This window comes from Magnolia sinica, chromosome 5, assembly GCF_029962835.1.
Source record: "Magnolia sinica isolate HGM2019 chromosome 5, MsV1, whole genome shotgun sequence".
Taxonomy (NCBI): Eukaryota; Viridiplantae; Streptophyta; class Magnoliopsida; order Magnoliales; family Magnoliaceae; genus Magnolia; species Magnolia sinica.
This window is the reverse complement of record NC_080577.1, coordinates 70,228,771-70,248,620: the sequence shown is the minus strand read 5'-3', so window position 1 is coordinate 70,248,620 and position 19,850 is coordinate 70,228,771. Positions and strand designations below refer to the sequence as shown.

The window sequence follows — 19,850 nt, the reverse complement described above, 5'->3', positions numbered from 1 at the left end:
GTTCGGTCCGGGTTTCACATGAGAGCCCGACGAATTGAACCGAATTGTGTGCATCCTTTGCATCGAGCCAATACAGGCCAGGCCGATATAGCTATATCGTTCATGGACCATACTAGTACGTACTGGGGAATAGGTAAGGCTAGGGCTGAAAGTTGGGCGGGTTGAACTTAACTGACCCGTGATCAACCCAACATTGGGTTGGACTTGGGCAGGATTTATTGAGTTCGATCTCAGGCTTGAGCTATACAAACACCAACCCGATAAAACTTGGGTCGAGCTTGGGTTGAGGTCTTGGGTTGCCTGACCCAATCCGAACCTGATCAATATATAAGTTACTTATAAATTATAATTGAGTGTGGATCATATGTGTTGAAGACATAGGAAATTTCGGTGCTTTCAGGTCTCATTGGTCCATATCATTTCCGATGACTCAAGCTAACAAGAAATGCCGGATTTCTCTCTCCCAAATAGATTGTGTGCTATACAACATGACTTTTAAACGAATAGTTGTCCTGTATTTTAGCTTGTTTGTTTAGAATAAATGAAGTTCTTTATGATGAATATATATATATATATATATATATATATATATATATATATATATATATATATAATAAGATGTGTATTGAAATATAGTAAACAAATGCAATTATTAAAATATTAGCATATATCCACTTGATCAACCCGGCCAACCCAACCAAACCCACTTGGACTGGGCTTGGGTTGCGAATTCCCAACCTGAGGTTGGGTTGGGCTGGGTTGGGTTGAGGTACAGGAATCTTGTTTTGGGCTAGGGTTGAGCACCAACCCAACCCAACGGACTTTCAGCCTTTGGTAAGGCTCTCGTACGACACGGGCTCCCTAGCACACACGTGTGGGCCTATCGAAGTGCGTAAAGAGAAGATAAAATCGTAAAAGCCATGGAAGAAGCATGTTTCTGTCTCCTTCGATGCTCTAACGTCCCTCCCAATGGAAGCTCTAGGACTCCCACTTCTCAATACTACTCTCAGCATTTCTCCTCTGCAACAAGCAGTCACCAAATTAAAAAATCCCACCTTCAAACTCAAACTCGAACTCAAGCCCTGTTACAGAAGAAGCCATTCCCATGTAATTCAAAATTTTCATCCCTTTTTCCCTTTCCAAATCTTGGGGTTTTGAATTTTAGTTTACTTTTCTTGATATGGATTTTATGGTTTTGGGTCCAGAGATGGACGGTTAGAATGCAAGCGGACGATGGCGAAGATGAGTCGGTGAAGCAGATGAAAGAGATGGCTGCAGCCAGGAAGAGATGGGAATCTCTGGTATATATATGACTGCTTGTGGTAATTATTATTTAAAATGTTCTTAAAATAGGAAAATTTATTTTGATCTTCTTTTTCTGTTGTAACCATTTTATCTGCATTTTCATTTTTCAACGTCTTCATCGTCTTGATTCAAGTAATTAGGATACATATGCATGCATGAGTGTATGCATGGTAACTGTTGGGTGGAAAAATAGTTAAGTCGGATAGGTCGACTTATGGAAATGACCAACTCTATAGTACAGCACGGGCCCTCAAAACCTGAGCCAATAGAGGGCTTCTATGTCTAAAAAACAGACCGACCTTCACGAAGGTTGATACAACTGTAAGGACCCACAAAGAAAGCGTAATTATAAAGTCACTTATACGGCCAAATGCCAACCAAGCCCATAGGTCGGCAATAGATTGGCCAAAACAAAACTTTGGATCGGCTACAACTTGATAATAGCCTGCCTATAGCTCGGTAATAGTTGTTGTCCTCTACATTCCATACACGGATCAAACAGTCCGAAAACTTCTCCAACAAGCCTGAAGATCTCTCCCAATATCTTCGGGAGATGAGATTAGATCCCAAGATCTTCGGGATCAAGGGATTAAGATAAAAAACTCTGTACACATCCCGGATCCAGATGGATTCCCCTCCGAATCATCAGGAAAGGCTCCTCACGACACCCACATCCTATCCCTATAAATAGAGGTATCCTAAACCTCTGAAAGGTACGTAGATTCATCTCTATCCTTGAATGGTGACTCTTTTCCAAGAGATCATCCCCTTCCATAGACCCAGAGTCTTGACTTAAGCATCGGAGGGTCCCCTTCATTAGCCAAGGTCTCCTTTGTTCTTCCTTTTTGCTTGTGCAGGTCCAGGAGGGTCAAGTAAGGGAGGTCAATTTGAAAATTGTATCAACAGTTTGGCGCCGTCTGTGGGAAGAACGTCTTAAGCCGTTCCAGCCCTACCAACAACTACCCCAAATTCTACAATGGCAAGGGGAAAGAAGAAGGCTCAATCCCCTCAAGTGGCGATCTCGATCACAACTATACCTGCGCCGGATCGCACCCCGCAAGTCGTAGAACAGCCAAGATAACCTGAACAATAGGAGAGCCACCAAGGCCCTCGTAGCATTAGGTTACGTCTGGTTCTGGTAGACGCGGCCAGCGGACTCGTGCCAGGAATGATCGACTGAATAACCTCGAAAAAGAAGTCGGAGATATGAGGGCGAAGATGGGCTACGTAAAACAGATGCTAGAGTAGATGCAGCCCCAACATTCACCGAGAGCCAACGGAGAAGACGGGCAACCAAGCTACAATCCTTCTCGGCCTTCCTGCATGCATGCTGCTCCCCAGCCGAGCCAACAACGTAGCACAGCTAGACCTGTCCCATCTCATGTTTCTGGGACCGTCCCTTTGCCCGCCTCCGACCTGTGACACGAGTTAGATCGGAAAAGGCGCGGCAAAGCCCAGGTTGAAGCTACGGCCGAAAGTGGAGAACCGTGGAGAGCCGAGTTGGCGAGTTTGCGGGATTAGATCGGCAACATGCAACAAACATACCAGGCCAATGCAGCAATGACTACAGTGGAAGAAACTGAATCCCCATTCATTGCTGACATCATGCGGGCACGACTGCTGGACATGTTTCGGTTGCCTCAGATCACCCACTTCTCAGGGAAAACTAACCCATCAAAACATATGGAATCTTTCCAGATCTACATGGAACTCCATGATGCTTCAAACGCGGTCATGTGCCGAGCTTTTTCTTTAATCTTATCCGACGCTGCCCGACTGTGATTCAAACAGCTAAAGCTGAAGTCCATCAATTCATTCTCCCAGCTCAGTCAAAGCCTTCATCACGAACTTCATCGAAGGGAAAAAGAGGCACAAGACACATGCTCATCTTCTTCATATAATTCAGAAATATGGCGAATTGCTAAAAGACTATATCAAGCGCTTCAACCTAGAAGCATTGCAAGTTCGGAAGTATTCAGACGAGATCGACTTAAACGCCATCATGAGCGGACTGAGGGATAAACCGTTCCTCTTCTCTCTGGACAAGAACGCCCCTGCCACGATGACTGAATTTCTGAATCGGTCACAAAAATACGCCAATGTACAAGAGTCTCAGATCTTACGGGATGCTGCCCAGAGCAAAAACCCTCTGGCTAAAGAACAGGCGAAAGCGCTAGTTAACCAAGGTGAATAAGAAGCGGAAAGACGACCGATCTCGAGACGACCGAAGGCCTAACAAGCAGCCCGACTATAAGTTTAATACATACACTTTCCTTAATAAAACATCGGAGTAGGTCTTAATGGAAATTAAGGACAAACGTCTTCTCCACTGGCCGAACAAATTAAAATCTAACCTCGATAAGAGGAGTAAGAACAAGTATTGCTTCTTTCATTGGGATCATGGGCATAATACAAGCGACTGCTTCGACCTCAAACAGGAAATCGAGGCACTCATCTGCGAAGGCCATCTTAGAGAATATGTCAACAACCGAGGAGATCGGATCGCAGCCGCCGAGGAACAACCAATCAATAACTAGCTAACTGGATAGATCCGCACCATCTTCGGAGGTCGCGGAGGTGGAGGTGACTCGAACAATGCTTGAAAAATACATGCAAGGAGCATTAGTCGCCCTGAGGAAGAAATTCTGTTCCTTGGCCGACCTTCGAAAGAGAGGAAAGTGGAAGAATATAGTGTAACCTTCACCAAAGAAGACGCCCGAGGTATCCACCATCCTCACGATGACGCACTGGTAATTTCCTTAACCATAGCCAATCGGAAAGTGTTTCGAATCCTTGTCAACATTGGATCGTTGGCAGATGTGCTCTCCTCCTGAGGCTTCGACAAGATGAGAGTTGGTCGGACTCTACTCCGACCTGTCAAAACTCCACTACCTGGTTTTTCAGGCAGACATGTCGTACCCGAAGGAGCCGTCCAGCTTCCCCTATCAACCGGAGACGGACAAAACCAGATAATTGTGATGGTTGACTTCCTTGTAGTCGAACAATCTTTTGTCTATAATGCCATCCTTGGACGACCGTCTCTGAACATCCTGCGAGCAGTGGTATCAACCTACCACCTAACCATGAAATTCCCAACTGAGAAAGGAGTTGGGACTGTTAATGGCGATCAACACGACACTCGGCAATGCTACTGATGCAGGACATGAAAATTAAATATGATATGCGAGAATTCAGGCTTAAGATCACGTTAATTCAGAAACATTCACATAAAATTCCACATCCCACGTGAAAGTTCAAACATTCAAGCAAGGGGAATCTATGCGGGTCCAGGCACATAGGCTAGGGTTGGATCAATAAAATTGTGGACCAATCGATACTCAAAGGGAAGTAAAAATCATCCACACATGCATAGTAATTAGCCCCTAATCCAAGGAATTTACCAATTTCAATTCAGGGAATCTTAAGGTGAGAATAGGGATAGAATTTGGGGATTTAGGATCATCTAGGGTTAGGTTATGAAAAACAAATATGAGAGAGTAAAGGAGAGAGAACCTTAAAACAGAAGACAACTGTCACGTGCGGACCACGAGTGGGACCTGATGCACGTGCGCTAGTGATCGGCCGCACGTGTGTGGGATCCACGTACCCAAAAATCGTCTCATTGGGGTTGGTCGGCCAGGCTTGGGCTTCAAAACCCCCAAATTTCACGTCGATCCGAGCTACGGCTGGGCGTGGTGTTTCGTCGAAGTTTCAGCCCTCCTGCAGGGCCAGCTTCTGCAGATCTGTTGAAGTGAGGGAATTTGATGTAATAAGGGATAGATTTGTAGCGCAGATGATTATGAAAGATGAGAAGGGTGGATGGTATAAGATGGGTAATAGAGATGGCGATGGATGGAGGTGAATCGGGATAGATGTGGCTTCGCACCACGGTAGTTAACCTTTCGAAGAAGGGAGGGCTTCGCACCCAATTAGGCTTCACAACTCAGAGAGTAGGAAAACGCAAAATTTTTATTAATCTTCAATAAATCAAAAGAGCTATAAGGGGTGCCTATTTATAGAAAAATTCTATACCCCAAAACTCGCGCCATGTGCGCAACCTATTACTTGGAGATGAAGTAAACTAAAATAAAAACCAACCAAAGAAATCTAAAGCGTTCATGATGTTCTAAATAATATTAATAAGCAAGACCTAAAATATGAGATCAATCCGAGTAGTGGGCCACGATCATGAGATCCCATGATGGGCTTTACTTGACTATCAGGCCCATTCTTTTGAACCAAACTTCTTCTTCTAACTAGGATGCCTTCCCTGGACGTCGTCATCGAGTCAGATCAACGGTGGGGCCCTCCTTCGTACGTACGTGCGTAGGGGGGGTGGCGTGCGTACACGTGTGTGCATGATGTCCCCATCAATTCTCCCAGCTGCGAAGATTTCGCCACTGGCGAAATAAAACTCCTGAACCGTTCCGAGATGTAAGGATCAAGTCTCTGAAGCTCCTCAGCGAGCCACGTATTTGCTGAAGCCGGACGTGACTTCCACTTGACCAAGAACTTCTGAAACCCGCCGTCTGATGTTGAAACTATCTGATGGTCTAGTATATCCTCTATTTCTTCTTTGGGTGTGTGAATGTTAGGTATGGTAGGTAGAAGCTGAGAAGAAAGGTCGGGAAGAGTAGGTATGGGAGGTAGAGGCTGGGAAAATGGGTCAGGATGGGTAGGTATGGGGGGTAAAGGCTGTAAAAATGGGTCGAGACGGGTAGGTATGGGGGTAGAGGCTGAAAAAATGGGTCGGGATGAGTAGGTATGGGACGTAAAGGCTGGAAAAATGGGTCGGGAGGGGGGCCATAAATTAAGGGAAAGGTTTGGGGAATCAGGATGGTTAAGCGAAAGGCTGGATAATGCATTAATGGCCCCTTGAAATACAACTAGATCCTCCACATTGAATGTGAAACTAATTCTCATGGAGGGTGGAAGATTTGCCACATACGCATTGAGGTCGTTTCGTTTTATAATTTTGAATGATCCAGTGCTATGCGCGTGTAATTTTCGAACGACTCCCTGAGGGTACCGCTTTGGCCTGATGCAGATCATCACAGAGTCTTCCCTTACATTGAATTCTTTGAAACATTTATGTTGGTTTGCAGAAAATGAGTAATGTTCATTACTAGTCATGATCTTCTGGCTAATTTCTTGATGCCATGAATGAATGTGATGCGCAAAAGACTCTGCAGGCTCTGACGGCCTATGGGATAGTGACGTAGGGACACTATCAATATGTTTTCTAGGTTTATAACCAGTAACGACTTCACAAGGACTAAGACCTATGGGCCTATCAATAGAACTATTAAACGCAAACTCGGCTGTAGGTATTATGGTGTCCCATGTTCTGGTGTACTTTATATCCCTCCTAGGAGGACACTCATCCAATAGATCATCAGGAAAGACATCATCCACTACCGGAATGGCCTCAGTGGGTAACTTTACACTAGCCTCTGGTGCACCCTCTCTAGCGACGAGGTAGCACATGTTGTACCCCTTAGAATAATGGTCTTGATATCCCTTATGGGGTGGGTGCACGGGTGCATGCCCATGCTGATTCCATGACCATCTCCATTCATTGGTCTATCCTCCTGGCCACCTGCTTGAGATTTGACATCCACTCCAATGGTGGGGTTTGTCCCAGCGGAGGCCTTTAGTTGGGTAATGCGCACATCAAATTGATCAAAGCGTTGGTTTATATGTTGCTCCCACCGCTTACCCAAATACTCGATTTGCTAGGACAATTTGTTTAATGACTCTAGCAATTGCTCCATGTTTAGTGTAGGGTGTAAGCCAAAACCATGACCTGTACGTGTGGGCATACACTTGCTAACTCTACCTAAGGACTTTCTACGACGACTATATGAGACTAAATGATCCTATGAGACTCTATATGAGGGAACTATGCAGTGTTACTAAAATCCAGCAATATAGTTGTCAAAATAAGGGAATAACAGAAAGTTACAGCAATGCGAATTGCTAACTCCATACTAACAGAAATTTCAGCAACTAATATCAGGGACTACGGACTTCTAACAACTCTATGTGATGAACTAGATGCATGAAGGACTCAAACAAACTAACCCTAAACATGTAATTTATTCCCCTATAAGAACCCTAAGCTCTGATACCAAATTTGATGCAGGACATGAAAATTAAATATGGTATGCGAGAATTCAGGCTTAAGATCATGTTAGTTCAAAAACAATCACATAAAATTCCACGTCCCACATGAAAGTTCAAACATTCAAGCTAGGGGAATCTGTGCGGGTCCAGTCCTACACAGGCTAGGGATGGATCAGTAAAATCATGGACCAATCGATACTTAAAGGGAAGTAAAAATCATCCACACAGCATAGTAATTAGCCCCTAATCCAAGGGATTTACCAATTTCAATTCAGGGAATCCTAAGGTGAGAATAGGGATAGAATTTGGGGATTTAAGACCATCTAGGGTTAGGGTTTATGAAAAACATATATGAGTAAAGGAGAGGGAACCCTGAACCAGAAGACAACTGTCATGTGCGGACCACGAGTGGGACCTAACGCATGTGCGCTGGTGATCGGCCACACGTGTGTGGGGATCGCGTACTCAAAAATCGTCTCCTTGGGGTTGGTCGGCTAGGCTTGGGCTTCAAAACCTCAAATTTCACGTCGATCCGAGCTACGGCCTATGCGTGGTGTTCCGTCGAAGTTTCAGCCCTCCTGCAGGGCCAAATTCTGCAAATCTGTTGAAGAGAGGGAATTTGATGCAATAAGGGATAGATTTGTAGCGCAGATGATTATGGGAGATGAGAAGGATGGATGGTATAAGACGGGTAATAGAGATGGCGATGGATGGAGGTGAATCGGGATAGATGTGGCTTCGCACTACAGTAGTTAATCCTTCGAAGAAGGGAGGGCTTCGCACCCAATTAGGCTTCGCAACTCAGAGAGTAGGAAAACACAGAATTTTTATTAATCTTTAATGAATCAAAAGAGCTACAAGGGGTGCCTATTTATAGGAAAACCCTATACCCCAAAACTCGCGCCATGTGCGCAATCTATTACTTGGCGATGAAGTAAACTAAAATAAAAACTAAACAAAGAAATCTAAAGCGTTCATGATGTTCTAAATAATATCAATAAGTATGACCTAAAATATGAGATCAATCCGACTAGTGGGCCACGATCATGAGATCCTATGATGGGCTTTACCTGACTATCGGGCCTACTCTTTTGAACTAAACTTTGTCTTCCAACTAGGAGGCCCTCCCTGGACATTGTCATCGAGCCAGATTGACGGTGGGGCCCTTATTCTTCCTACGTACATGCGTAGGGGGGTGGCATGCGTGCGCGTGTGCACATGATGTCCCCATCAGCTACGCGATGGCGCTAAAAACCCTGCATGAGGCGATGACCATTGCTTCCCTGGATCCCCGCGAAGAGTCCAAGGAGAGAGGTCGACCTAAGGAAGACCTCATTCCAATCCCATTGGACGAGTCCAACCCATCCAGGACTGTTCAAATTGGGTCGTCCTTAACTATGTCATTACGTGAGAACATAATTGCGCTCCTTCGATGATACATGGATGTTTTCGCATGGTCTCACAAAGACATGCCAGGCATTGATTTCGAAGTTATAGTACATCGACTGAATGCTGACCTTGCTTATCGACTGATCCGACAGAAACGACGTGCTCTCGAACCCGAGAGATATGCGGTTATAGGAGAAGAAGTCGACAAGCTCTTCAAAGCTGGATTCATTGAAGAAGTATACTATCCCGATTGGATAGCCAACGTAGTCCTAGTGAAGAAGGCCAACGACAAATGGCGGGTCTGTGTAGACTACATAGACCTGAATAAGGCCTGCCTCAAGGACAGTTTTCCTCCTTCCCGAATCGACCGATTGGTCGATAACACTGCAGGATATGAATTGCTCAATTTTATGGATGCGCATTCTGGTTATAATCAAATTGTAATGCATCCTCATGATAAAACAAAAACTACCTTTGTCACCGATAAAGGTCTTTTCTGTTACTGAATTATGTCATTTGGATTGAAAAATGCCGGTGCAACCTATCAGCGTCTGGTCAATAAGATGTTCGCCCGACAAATAGGGCGGACAATGGAAGTTTACATCGACGATATGCTCGTCAAGACCATCAAAGCGACAAACCATGTTGCCTACCTAGAAGAGATGTTCCTCATCCTTTGCAAATACTGAATGAAATTAAACCCGAGCAAATATGCTTTTGGCGTTAGCTCGAGGAAATTCTTCGGTTTTTTTGTCAGCCAGCGAGGGATCGAGGCAAATCCCAAGAAGATTAAAGCTCTCCTTGATATGCAATCACCGACGATGACCAAAGACGTACAGAGGCTCACTGGAAGAGTAGCGGCCCTCAATCGCTTCATGTCCCGAGCTATCGACAAGTGTCTCCCCTTCTTCAAACAGTTGAAGGGGAAACAAGTGGTAGATTGGACAAAACAATGTGAGGCGGCTTTCCAACAGCTCAAGCGGTATCTAGGGTCACCACCATTGCTTTCAAAGCCCAAGCTAGGCGAATCTTTGTTGTTATACTTGGCTGTATCCGATGTAACGGTTAGCTCAGCATTGATTAGAGAACGCGAGGGAAAACAATTCTCAATTTATTATGTCAACAAAGCTCTGGTTTCAGCTGAAACAAGGTATCCCAGCTTAGAGAAATTAGCTTTGGCCTTGATCATCTCCTCCCGATGCCTGCGCCCATATTTTCAAGCCCACACCATAGTGGTCTTGACCGATCAACCGCTATGTTAGATATTACAGAAACCCGAAGCTTCGGGAAGACTGACTAAGTGGGCGATCGAGCTAAGCGAGTTTGATATCAAATATCAACGTCGGACAACAATTAAAGGTTAAGCAGTAGCGGACTTCCTTGACGAACTACCTCTAACGCCTGAGCAAACATCTGACCCAACCAGGGCAGAGCTCGCGCTGAAAGACATGACTAACCAACAACATACCAACATGTCCGATACCTAGCCTTCTTCCGACCCACCCTTGTGGATGCTTTACGTTGATGGCTTCTCTAATTCTAAGGCAAGCAGGGCCGGGATAGTCCAGGAGACCCCAATTTCTACATGTATGTAATATGCCTTAAGATTTGGATTCCAGGCCTCCAACAATGCAGCGGAATATGAGGCCTTGCTTATCGGACTTAGGTTGGCAGCAAACATGGAAGCTCAGCATCTCAAAGTCTTCAACGATTCACAGTTGGTCATCAACCAAATAGCTGACGCGTACTAGGCCAAGAAAGAACATTTGAAAGCAAACCTTCAGAAGGTCAAAGAATTGATCGCCAGCTTTCAAAAATGCAACGTCGCCCTGATACCGCGAACCAAAAATTCAAAGGTTGACATGTTAACAAAGCTCACTACGGCAAATGAAGTTGAAATCCTTATATCCATTCCAATTGAATTCCTAGCCAAATCGAGCATCAATGAAGCCGACCTCACGGTCGTTCTCCCGATCGGCCTGAAAGTTAATGGATGGATCCGATCATCAAATATCTCGAAAATGGCGAGCCACCTGAAGATCGAACAGAAGCACGCCGGTTGAAGATCAAGACTGCCCGATACACCATACTCAACGGCGTACTCTACAAGAAAGGATTTTACCTTCCATACTTGAGGTGCATCCGACCAGAAGAAACAAAATATGTCCTAAGGGAGATCCATGAGGGAATCTGGAGGAAGCACTCTGGAGGACGAGCATTAGCACACAAGGTTATTCGACAAGGTTATTATTGGCCGACCATCCAACATGATGCGCGGAAGCTCATTCGGAAATGCGACAAGTGCTAGTGATTCGCGAATGTACCTTGGCAACTGCCTGAAGAGCTTACCCCTATGGCTGGACCATGGCCATTTGCCAAGTGGGGGATCGACATCATTGGTCCACTCCCCATGGGGAAAGGTCAAACCAAGTTCACTGTAGTAGCTGTCGACTACTTCACAAAATGGGCAGAAGCCGAACCACTAGCAAAGATAACCGAGCAAAGGATCACAGACTTTGTTTGGAAAAATATCATATGCAGGTTCGGGATTCCTCGGACCATCATCTTTGATAGTGGTAAGCAATTCGATAACAAGCAGCATAAGGAGATGTGTAATAACCTCGGAATTCACCATGTCTACTCATCACCATGACAGCCGCAAGCAAACAGACAAGTCGAGGCGGTTAATAAGATCATCAAGCATCATCGCTGGACCAAGCTCGAGAACGCTAAAGGAGCATGGGCCAATGAACTCCCCAAAGTCCTTTGGGCATATCGAACTACCGCCCGAACAGCTACCGGGGAGACCCCTTTCTCTTTAGCATATGGAGCAGAGGCAGTCACTCCCGTAGAGATTGGACTACATACAGCCCGGACGAACTCATTTGATGAACAAGTTAATACCGAGCTTATGACCCTTAGTCTCAACCTTCTCGAAGAAAAAAGGGAACAAGCTCGGGTTCGGACTATTGTTCGCCAGCAATTAGTGTCACGCTTCTATAGTACTTGGGTCAAGGTCAGAAGGTTCTGGGTCGGAGACAGTTCTTCGGAAGACGTTCCGGAATACCAAGGAGATAGGATCAGGGACCTTAGGCCTAAATTGGGAAGGGCCTTATGTGATATCGAGCACCAGCCGGCTTGACTCATACCGACTAGAGGACCTGACTGGCCAGCTCCTCCTGCACCCGTGGAATGCCAAGCATATGAAGATTTATTACCCTTAAGTTGATCGGTACGGCGTTTATTATGTATCACTCAACTTTGAAATAAAAGAAATAAGAGCTCCGGCATACTACCCGACCTAGATCTGACCAAGTTCTAATCTGTACGTGGACATGATCCGACCAACTTTCGATCTATCCGGTTTGCGCGGGACTTGGTAAAACGCCACTCAACGTTCAAATGATACCTGATTCATAATCTAAGTTCAATTCGACCTACTCAAGCAAGATAAAAGAGTATTCACTTAACTTGGGAATTCACAATTCAAAGGTAAATCTTCCAAGTAAGAAGTGTTTCATTAACGAGGCATGATTACATCGGTATTATATTGGTATTACATCGGTATTACATCGATTATGATTCAAAACACAAAAAGCTGTACATCGGTCAACAAATGTATGAAGCTAAAGATGGCAGAGGCAGATCATGCTTGGCGTGCTTGAAGCTGAAAAAGGGAAAGGAAGATGGCGCTCGAAGTGCTTGAAGTTGAAAAAGGGAAATGTATTGCAGGATGAAGGAAATACTGCTCTGCAAAAACCGATCCCCAAGCCTCAGCCTCGGGGGGCTGCTCGGGAGCCGCCTCATCGCCCAACCCATTGGAGCCCGACTCGGTCTCGTCGAAGCCAAACAAATCTAGCTCGGGGAAGGACTCCTTCATGGCCTTCACGCACTCGGCGTAACCCTGATGAAAGGGGTAATCCTTGTCATCTGAATATGCCTGGGAGGCCTTGATCTCCTCCACCGCATTCTTTTGAGCCAGCGCGAGAGCAGCCTTGGTCCCGACCTTGAGTTCCTCGAGCTTACTCGAGGTCTCTGCGAGCCTACCCCAGCAATCCACGTACCAGGCTTGGATCTCTTTCAGCTTCGCCACTATCTCGGCCTTCTTCGCAACTGCCTCATCGAGGGACATCCTTATAGCCCTTAGCTTGGCTTTTACAGCATCTGCCTGAGCCTTCAACCGGGCCACCTTTTGGTTGGCCCTGTCCACCAGTTCATGCATCCGAGCAAACTTGGCGCGTGCCTTCAACACACACGGAGCGAACTAAAATAGAAGCAAAGAAAATAAATTAGGCGCAAGCAAAAACATAAGGGAAGAGAACATAGATCTGAAGAATATGTTACCCCAAGAAGGCTTGTCGTCACGTGGGCCAGGGCTGACTCCATAAGGGAGTCAAATAAGTTGCCGAACTCCGCCTCAGGCGTATGGTGGTCCGCCCAATGGAGAATCTCCTTGACGGTTTGGCAGAGACCCCGTGGGAGAGCTGCGCCTTCAGCGTCCGAAGACCGAGCCTCAGCAAGAAACTTGGCCCCCCCTTGCGCTTCGGCAGGAGCAGCCTCTTCTGGGACAACTGTCCTTGCCGCTCCAGCGGCGCCAGAGGAGGCTTCCACCTCCATACCCTCTCCCTTTGCCTCTATTACAATAGGACAGGAGGGTCTGACCTTCCCCTTGCTCTTAAAGGAGGCGTTGGTCTTCTTCTTCTTCTTCGGCGTCGCCGTCTCATCCCTAGTAGGAGGGGCGCGGAGTTTGGAAGGAGGCTGGAGCATAGGACGAGCTTTAGGCATCTCTGCATTCAACAAGCAAAAAAGAAACGTCAGTGGATTCCACAAAAAGAAAAAATATACCCAAGTACAATAGCTTGGAAGTAGGTCTTACCCAATGGCTTACCGGTAAGAGCGAAGTCCAAGCCTGATTGAAGGAGTAGCTCGGGTTGAAAAGTGCTAAAAATGGCCATTCGAGAAGTATATACCTGGATCAGAGAATTCGGTAGGGACCTGATGCTGATCTAAAGACAGATCGGCTGCCTCCCAACACTCGGACGCCCAGAACCATCTGTCCCTCCAGTTCTTATTAGACGTCGGTGGGTCGGTAATAAGGCTCCCCCCAGTTCCTCGCCAAGCAAAAAAATAATGCCAGCCGGGCTGGCTATGGTTTGACTTGACTTGGAACAGATGGAGGAATTCCCCACCGTTAGCTCGGGTTGTTCTAACTTGGTCCATAGGATAGCTCAACTAATCAACACTCTCCAACCATTAGGGATCATTTGTCCCGGGGCCAAGTTAAGCCGCGTAAGCAGTCTCCTCACCACTCGCTGCAGAGGAAGTCGCAGGCTGCACTGAAGGGCGACCTGGAAAATGACGATCGATCCCTCTGGTGGTTGGTTTGGGAGTTCGTCCGGCAAGGGAAGCCACATCACCATCGACTCAGGTATGTGGTACCCGAGCCTTATCCGATCTAGATCCTCGGTAGGAGGGTGGAAGGCACCGGACCCCCCATCCCGTCCTCATCAAACCCTTCAGGGTCATTCCCAACAGCGGAATTAGGCTCCACGTCCAGTGGCCTTTCTGCTAACTCCGTGGCCTGGGATGCCGGGAAATCGACATTCTCCATCATCTTCAGCGGCGACGGTGGATTCAACATAACCCGAAGGTTACCGAACCCACTGCCACCGTCGGAAACCCCCTCCCGTGAACCAACGAAATCCGACATTGCGGTCCTTGAAAGGAAAAAGAAAAGAGGAGGGGGAGACAAGTGATTAAAAACTCACTGGAGAAGGGAGTCCGCCTAGAACACCAGTGACCACCAGCCCTAGAATCCCTCTGTGGCGTTTGAAAGAAGATGGTTGGGAAGAGGATGAAAATCGCAAATGGATGACCTTTGTTAGGGCTTCCCTTATATAGGATGACCACGTGGCATTGTTTAAATGCACCCATCAATGAGGGCCGTACGATGTCCCTTCGACTTCCCCCCGGTGGACACATGGCGCAACCTTGCGCGCTACTCGACCCCACTATTGAGTACAGAGCCACGTGTTGCATCCCCATTCGACTGTCATTGAAACGGCGGCCTGACGCTCCCCGTGACCTCGTACTTCGAAACGACACGCCATGTCCATTAATGACACGCCTCGCGCACCGTACTGGCCGCCAAACCTGGCATTAATGATTATACAGCTTGACCAAACTCTGACCTAAACTAGATCTGGCTTACTCCACAACCCTCTTCATGATTGGCTTGACGAGTAAGGGGGGCTTACTGTTGGGTGGAAAAATAATTAAGTCGGATAGGTTGACTTATGGAATGGACCAACTCTACAGTACAGCACGGGCCCTCAAAACCCGAGCCAATAAAGGGCTTCTACGTCCAAAAAACAGACCGACCTTCACGAAGCTTGATACAACTATAAGGACCCAAAAAAAAGTGCAATTATATATTCACTCATACGGCCAAATGCCAACCAAGCCCATAGGTTGGCAATAGATCGGCCAAAACAAGACTTTGGATCGGCTACAGCTCGATGATAGCCCGCCTATAGCTCAGCAATAGTTGTTGTCCTCTACAATCCATACATAGATCAAACAATCCGAAAACTTCTCCAACAAGCCCGAAGATCTCTCCAAAGATCTTCGGGGAGATGAGATTAGATCCCAAGATCTTCGGGATCAAGGGATTAAGATAAAAACTTTGTACACATCCCGGATCCAGACGGATTCCCCTCCGAATCATCACGAAAGGCTCCTTACGACACCCACAACCTATCCCTATAAATAGAGGTATCCTAAACCTCTGAAAGGTACGTAGATTCATCTCTATCCTTGACTGGTGACTCTTTTCCAAGAGATCATCCCCTTCCATAGACCCAGAGTCTTGACTTAAGCATCGGAGGGTCCCCTGCATTAGCCAGGGTCTCCTTTGTTCTTCCTTTTTGCTTGTGCAGGTCTAGGAGGGTCAAATAAGGGAGGTCTATCTGAAAATTGCATCAACAGTAACTTCTATCATTGAGATGGGTTTTGATCACACATGATGTGTTTGCTTTGAGTAGTCAGTTGAGAAAAATCTATTGGTAATCTTAACCTTTCAATTTGTTGCCTACATGTGAGTCCACATTCAACTGAAGAAGGTCCTAATATTGGTTTCTATCATTTTCAATCTGTGTACTTGTGGGTCTCATGCATCATCTACAATCGTTGAGACACAACAGACCAATGGTCTGGATTACGTGAACATAGGCCTCGCTTATAAGAATTGAAAACCTTTGTACATTGTGCAAACATTTGGGCAGCAAATCGTATTCTCTCAAGTAGTAATTCCTTCTTTTTGGTGGTATTATACGATGCTCGGGCTGAGTGCTTTTACAATAAACTCAGGTTTTCATTTTGTATAAGTGAGGCCTGTGGTTCAGTGATCCTAATGGTTGATATTGTGGGCCCCACAGTGGATTGCCAATGCACCACTTATAGATTGAGATGAGAAAAGTGTGACCTGCCAATTGATTGTCAGCAAATACACAAACTTATTTATTTTGAAACATGCTCTCCCGTTGAGCTCTGGCATCGATCCCCAACAAATACATATATAGTCCACATTCAACCAATGCAAAATATTTGAGGGCTAGGATCTTCCTGCATGGGGATTTTTGGTTCATCAGCCATCCATGCTGAGGTTTATCATATCAACGGGTTGGATCACTGAACTGTGGCCCCACTTGCACAAGCTGAAAACCTGGGTGTAGCGTACAAACTCTTTGCCCAAGAATTGTACCCTCATCTTTTACCTGTTTTAAGGAAGTGTTAATTTGACTTTGTTTATTGTTGGTGCATAACAGACAAAATAACCTATTTGTAATTGCAAGTGTGCTTTGTTGATCTATGCAATGTTGTAATATCATTGGTTAACAACTTTGGAATGCAGTTATTGACCATTCAGAAAAGGAATTTCGGAAATCTAGGAAAAGAATTAGGACATTTTTTGGGGAAAGTTTTCCTTTTTTTCCTTGTTTGTAGCTATTGAATAATTCATGGATTCTTCAATAATTCCCAAGTTAATCAAGGGGAATCCTTTGTCTGAAAATGTCTTGAAATCATCATTGTCATACAACTCATACCCTTGTCTCAATTATTTTGGGTACGAATTTTGCTTTGTTGATCACTCCTGTCTAAACCCATATCCTTGGCAAGTCTACGAGCCTTCTTTTTTTCCTTCTTACCATCTCATGCCAAGTTCTTCCCTTCATCATCCTTTCATGCCCTTCAACCCGTACCAAGGTTTTTGCCTCTTTGGTTTTCTATTCGGCTTTTGTTGCACGTCCCAACCATGTCAGTCAACTCTGTCCTTTTTATCTCTTATCGGGATTACTCGTAGGCTGCATTGGTTGTCCTCAATCAACTCTGTCATTTTTATCTCTTACGTTGATTTCTTTATCTATCCAACTCACATGCTATTAGAAACACCATAATCATGCTCACCATCTTTTGTAGTATAGACTCTATAGAGACAAGATAGAAAATCATTTCACTTTAAGGAACCTCTTGATCATTGATTTAATTAAAACACCGCGCAGGTAACCATTCCTAATAAAGTTGCTTACCAAATACTTACTATTGGTTCTTCTAATTTTTAAACATATAGAATATAGATCCTTCCTCCAAACCTCCAATTTTGATTCGGCTATTGCTGATCTTGTTGACCTGTACCACGTCCTTCAAGAGTCAACATACCCCAAGGTATCTCTTCTTGAATGCTAGCAGTTAATTCATTTATAACAACTTGAAACATGTAAGGATTTTACCCTTGGAGAGCCATTTACCCTTGTCCAACCAATAGCATTCTCACTCTTGTAACAATCCCCCATAGATGTCTTTAATGATGTTGATATGTTCTCCTTTTGACCTCTTCTAGAGTTGTTCGAAGCATTAAGCGCTAACAGATTTGGGTGCAAGACCGGGGAAGCGTCTGTTTCAAAATGTTTTCAAGTGTAAATAGGTAGGAAGTGGGAGCAGGATAGGAGTTTGAAGCGTGATTTGTAGCGGAACCCACACCTAGTTACAACTGGGTCTAACCCATTCTATCAGCATCCACCACATAAACTCCTCTAGTACTCTCTATCATATGTGTTCTCATCATCTACAAAGGTCTCTATAGATTCTTCCTTTTCTTTCTAGACTTCTCTATCACTTGTCATAGTAAGAAGCAACTCTGATTTTTGATCTCTGTGGCATGAATTCAAACTGATTCTCAGATAAACTTGTTTCTTGTCTTAGTCTTTTGCTCCACCACTCTCATAGAGCTCCAAAGGTGATTTGTAGGCTTGATCCCTCGATAGCTAGTGTAATTTTGTGCATTGTCCCTTGTTCTTGTAAATGGGTATTACAATGCTTATCCTCCACGCTTCCTGCATTTTCTTTGTTTACAAAATTTTGTTCAATGGACTAGTCAATGAAGCTAGTCTAATTTCACCAATATCTTCCACACCTCTATTGTTATGTCATTTCTCTTTGCAATCCCCCCCTGCGTAGGATTCACAAATAATTCATGCAGATTTCAAAATATTATGAAGTTTGTGACTATGAGCTTATGAGATAAGTCTTGAGGAATGATATTCATTTGATTATGTTGGTGTCTGGTGGAGGATGTTGGGACATTTGTGTATTGATTTTAAAAATCTGTGCATGTGTGAGTGCAGAGCCATTCAAATGTATGCTTGTGAATGAATGGAGACCAGGGATGTCTTAGCTTCTATCTGGGCTTGAGTAGATCATCTTGTATGCCATTGAAAACATAATTACTTTGGAGAATGCTGCATCTTAGTCAGTAGGGTACCACCATACATGGATATCACACTTATGAGACTGTCAATCTGACACTCAGAGCTGCATTATGGTCAGAACATTAGTGTGATACATAAGTCGTGTCATTATTAGCCAATAAAGGTCACACTTATTCAATGATTTAGTAACTATCATGCAGTCAAGTAATCGTGTGTCATATATGATTATATGAGATAGTTATATTACTTTTATGAGCTTCACTCTTACCAGCAATTAACATCACATATGGTTGTAACTCCTAAAGCTTTATTAACCAGTAAAAGTCCCTCTGAATGCTTTAGTGGTTATCATGCAATCAACTCGTCATGCTTTTATTCCTTTAAACTGAATTCATGAATCTGCATCATCAAACGCAACGCACAATTGCACTCTATCTGAAATGAAATCAAGACATTTCCCTTCTTTGGTGGTTAGTTTTTGTTGTATACATGTGGGCACGTATATGATGCATACATATGATGCATACTGTTTACTATGATGCTCATTACTCTTAAGTTTTGATAAGGCTAGAGCGGGTCCTTAGATGTTTTGTTTGGGCACGAATGCCACTTGGAATTTGTGTAAACAGATACATGGCTAATTATGTCAGTGTTCAGTTGATCACTTGATATTTATTAAATTCATGGCTTCTTTACTGTAATTTCATATCTGTTGATTGGACTGCCTGTAACTCTATATCATTTCCTCAGTTATTATTGGAAATGGTGCTCTCATCGCAAAGATTGTTCTAATTGTCATCTTATATGTTCATGTATTTCCCATGTGCATTCACTGGATGCTTATTCTTGCACATCCTTCAGAGTTTTTCCAAGAAAGTTGTTGCCTATCAAATAGTTATGATTACCTTCATACTGATAAGTCATTCTTAAGGTCATTTACTAAATGCACTTCACATGGTTATTGTATTTTAGGCCTCCTCTTAAACTAGTATGCATCAAGTCTTGGATTATAAAGCATGTGAACAGCTTTCTCCAATAAATTTTGTTGAGATTTTTCTGGTTGTCCAAACTAGTGTTCGAAGAAGTATCGATATTGTTACAAGTTTCACTGGCTGGGATACAGAAACAAGTATTGATATTGCCAATTCGCAGAAATGTATTGCCAATTGGGGGAAACATTGGAAAAACAAGGGGAATTTTTTTAGCGAAACTTCAGAAGATGCTAAAATACACATATTCACATATTTAAGAATCCAAAAATTG

General features: G+C 44.5%; 1 protein-coding gene across 2 annotated transcripts in view; it reads left to right on the top strand.

Annotated features, from left to right (window-relative positions):
- Positions 1–918: 918 nt before the first annotated feature.
- The window catches only part of LOC131246133 (rhodanese-like domain-containing protein 11, chloroplastic), a 40,778-nt gene continuing 21,846 nt past the window's right edge, over positions 919–19,850 (top strand). For both annotated transcript variants that reach the window (XR_009171200.1, XM_058246019.1), the window contains exons 1-2: positions 919–1,107; positions 1,206–1,301. Coding sequence is in view for 1 of the 2 variants with exons in the window: in XM_058246019.1 (XP_058102002.1) it covers positions 970–1,107; positions 1,206–1,301 (234 nt within the window). In the remaining variant the exon portion in view is untranslated. The remainder of the gene's footprint in view (positions 1,108–1,205; positions 1,302–19,850) is intronic.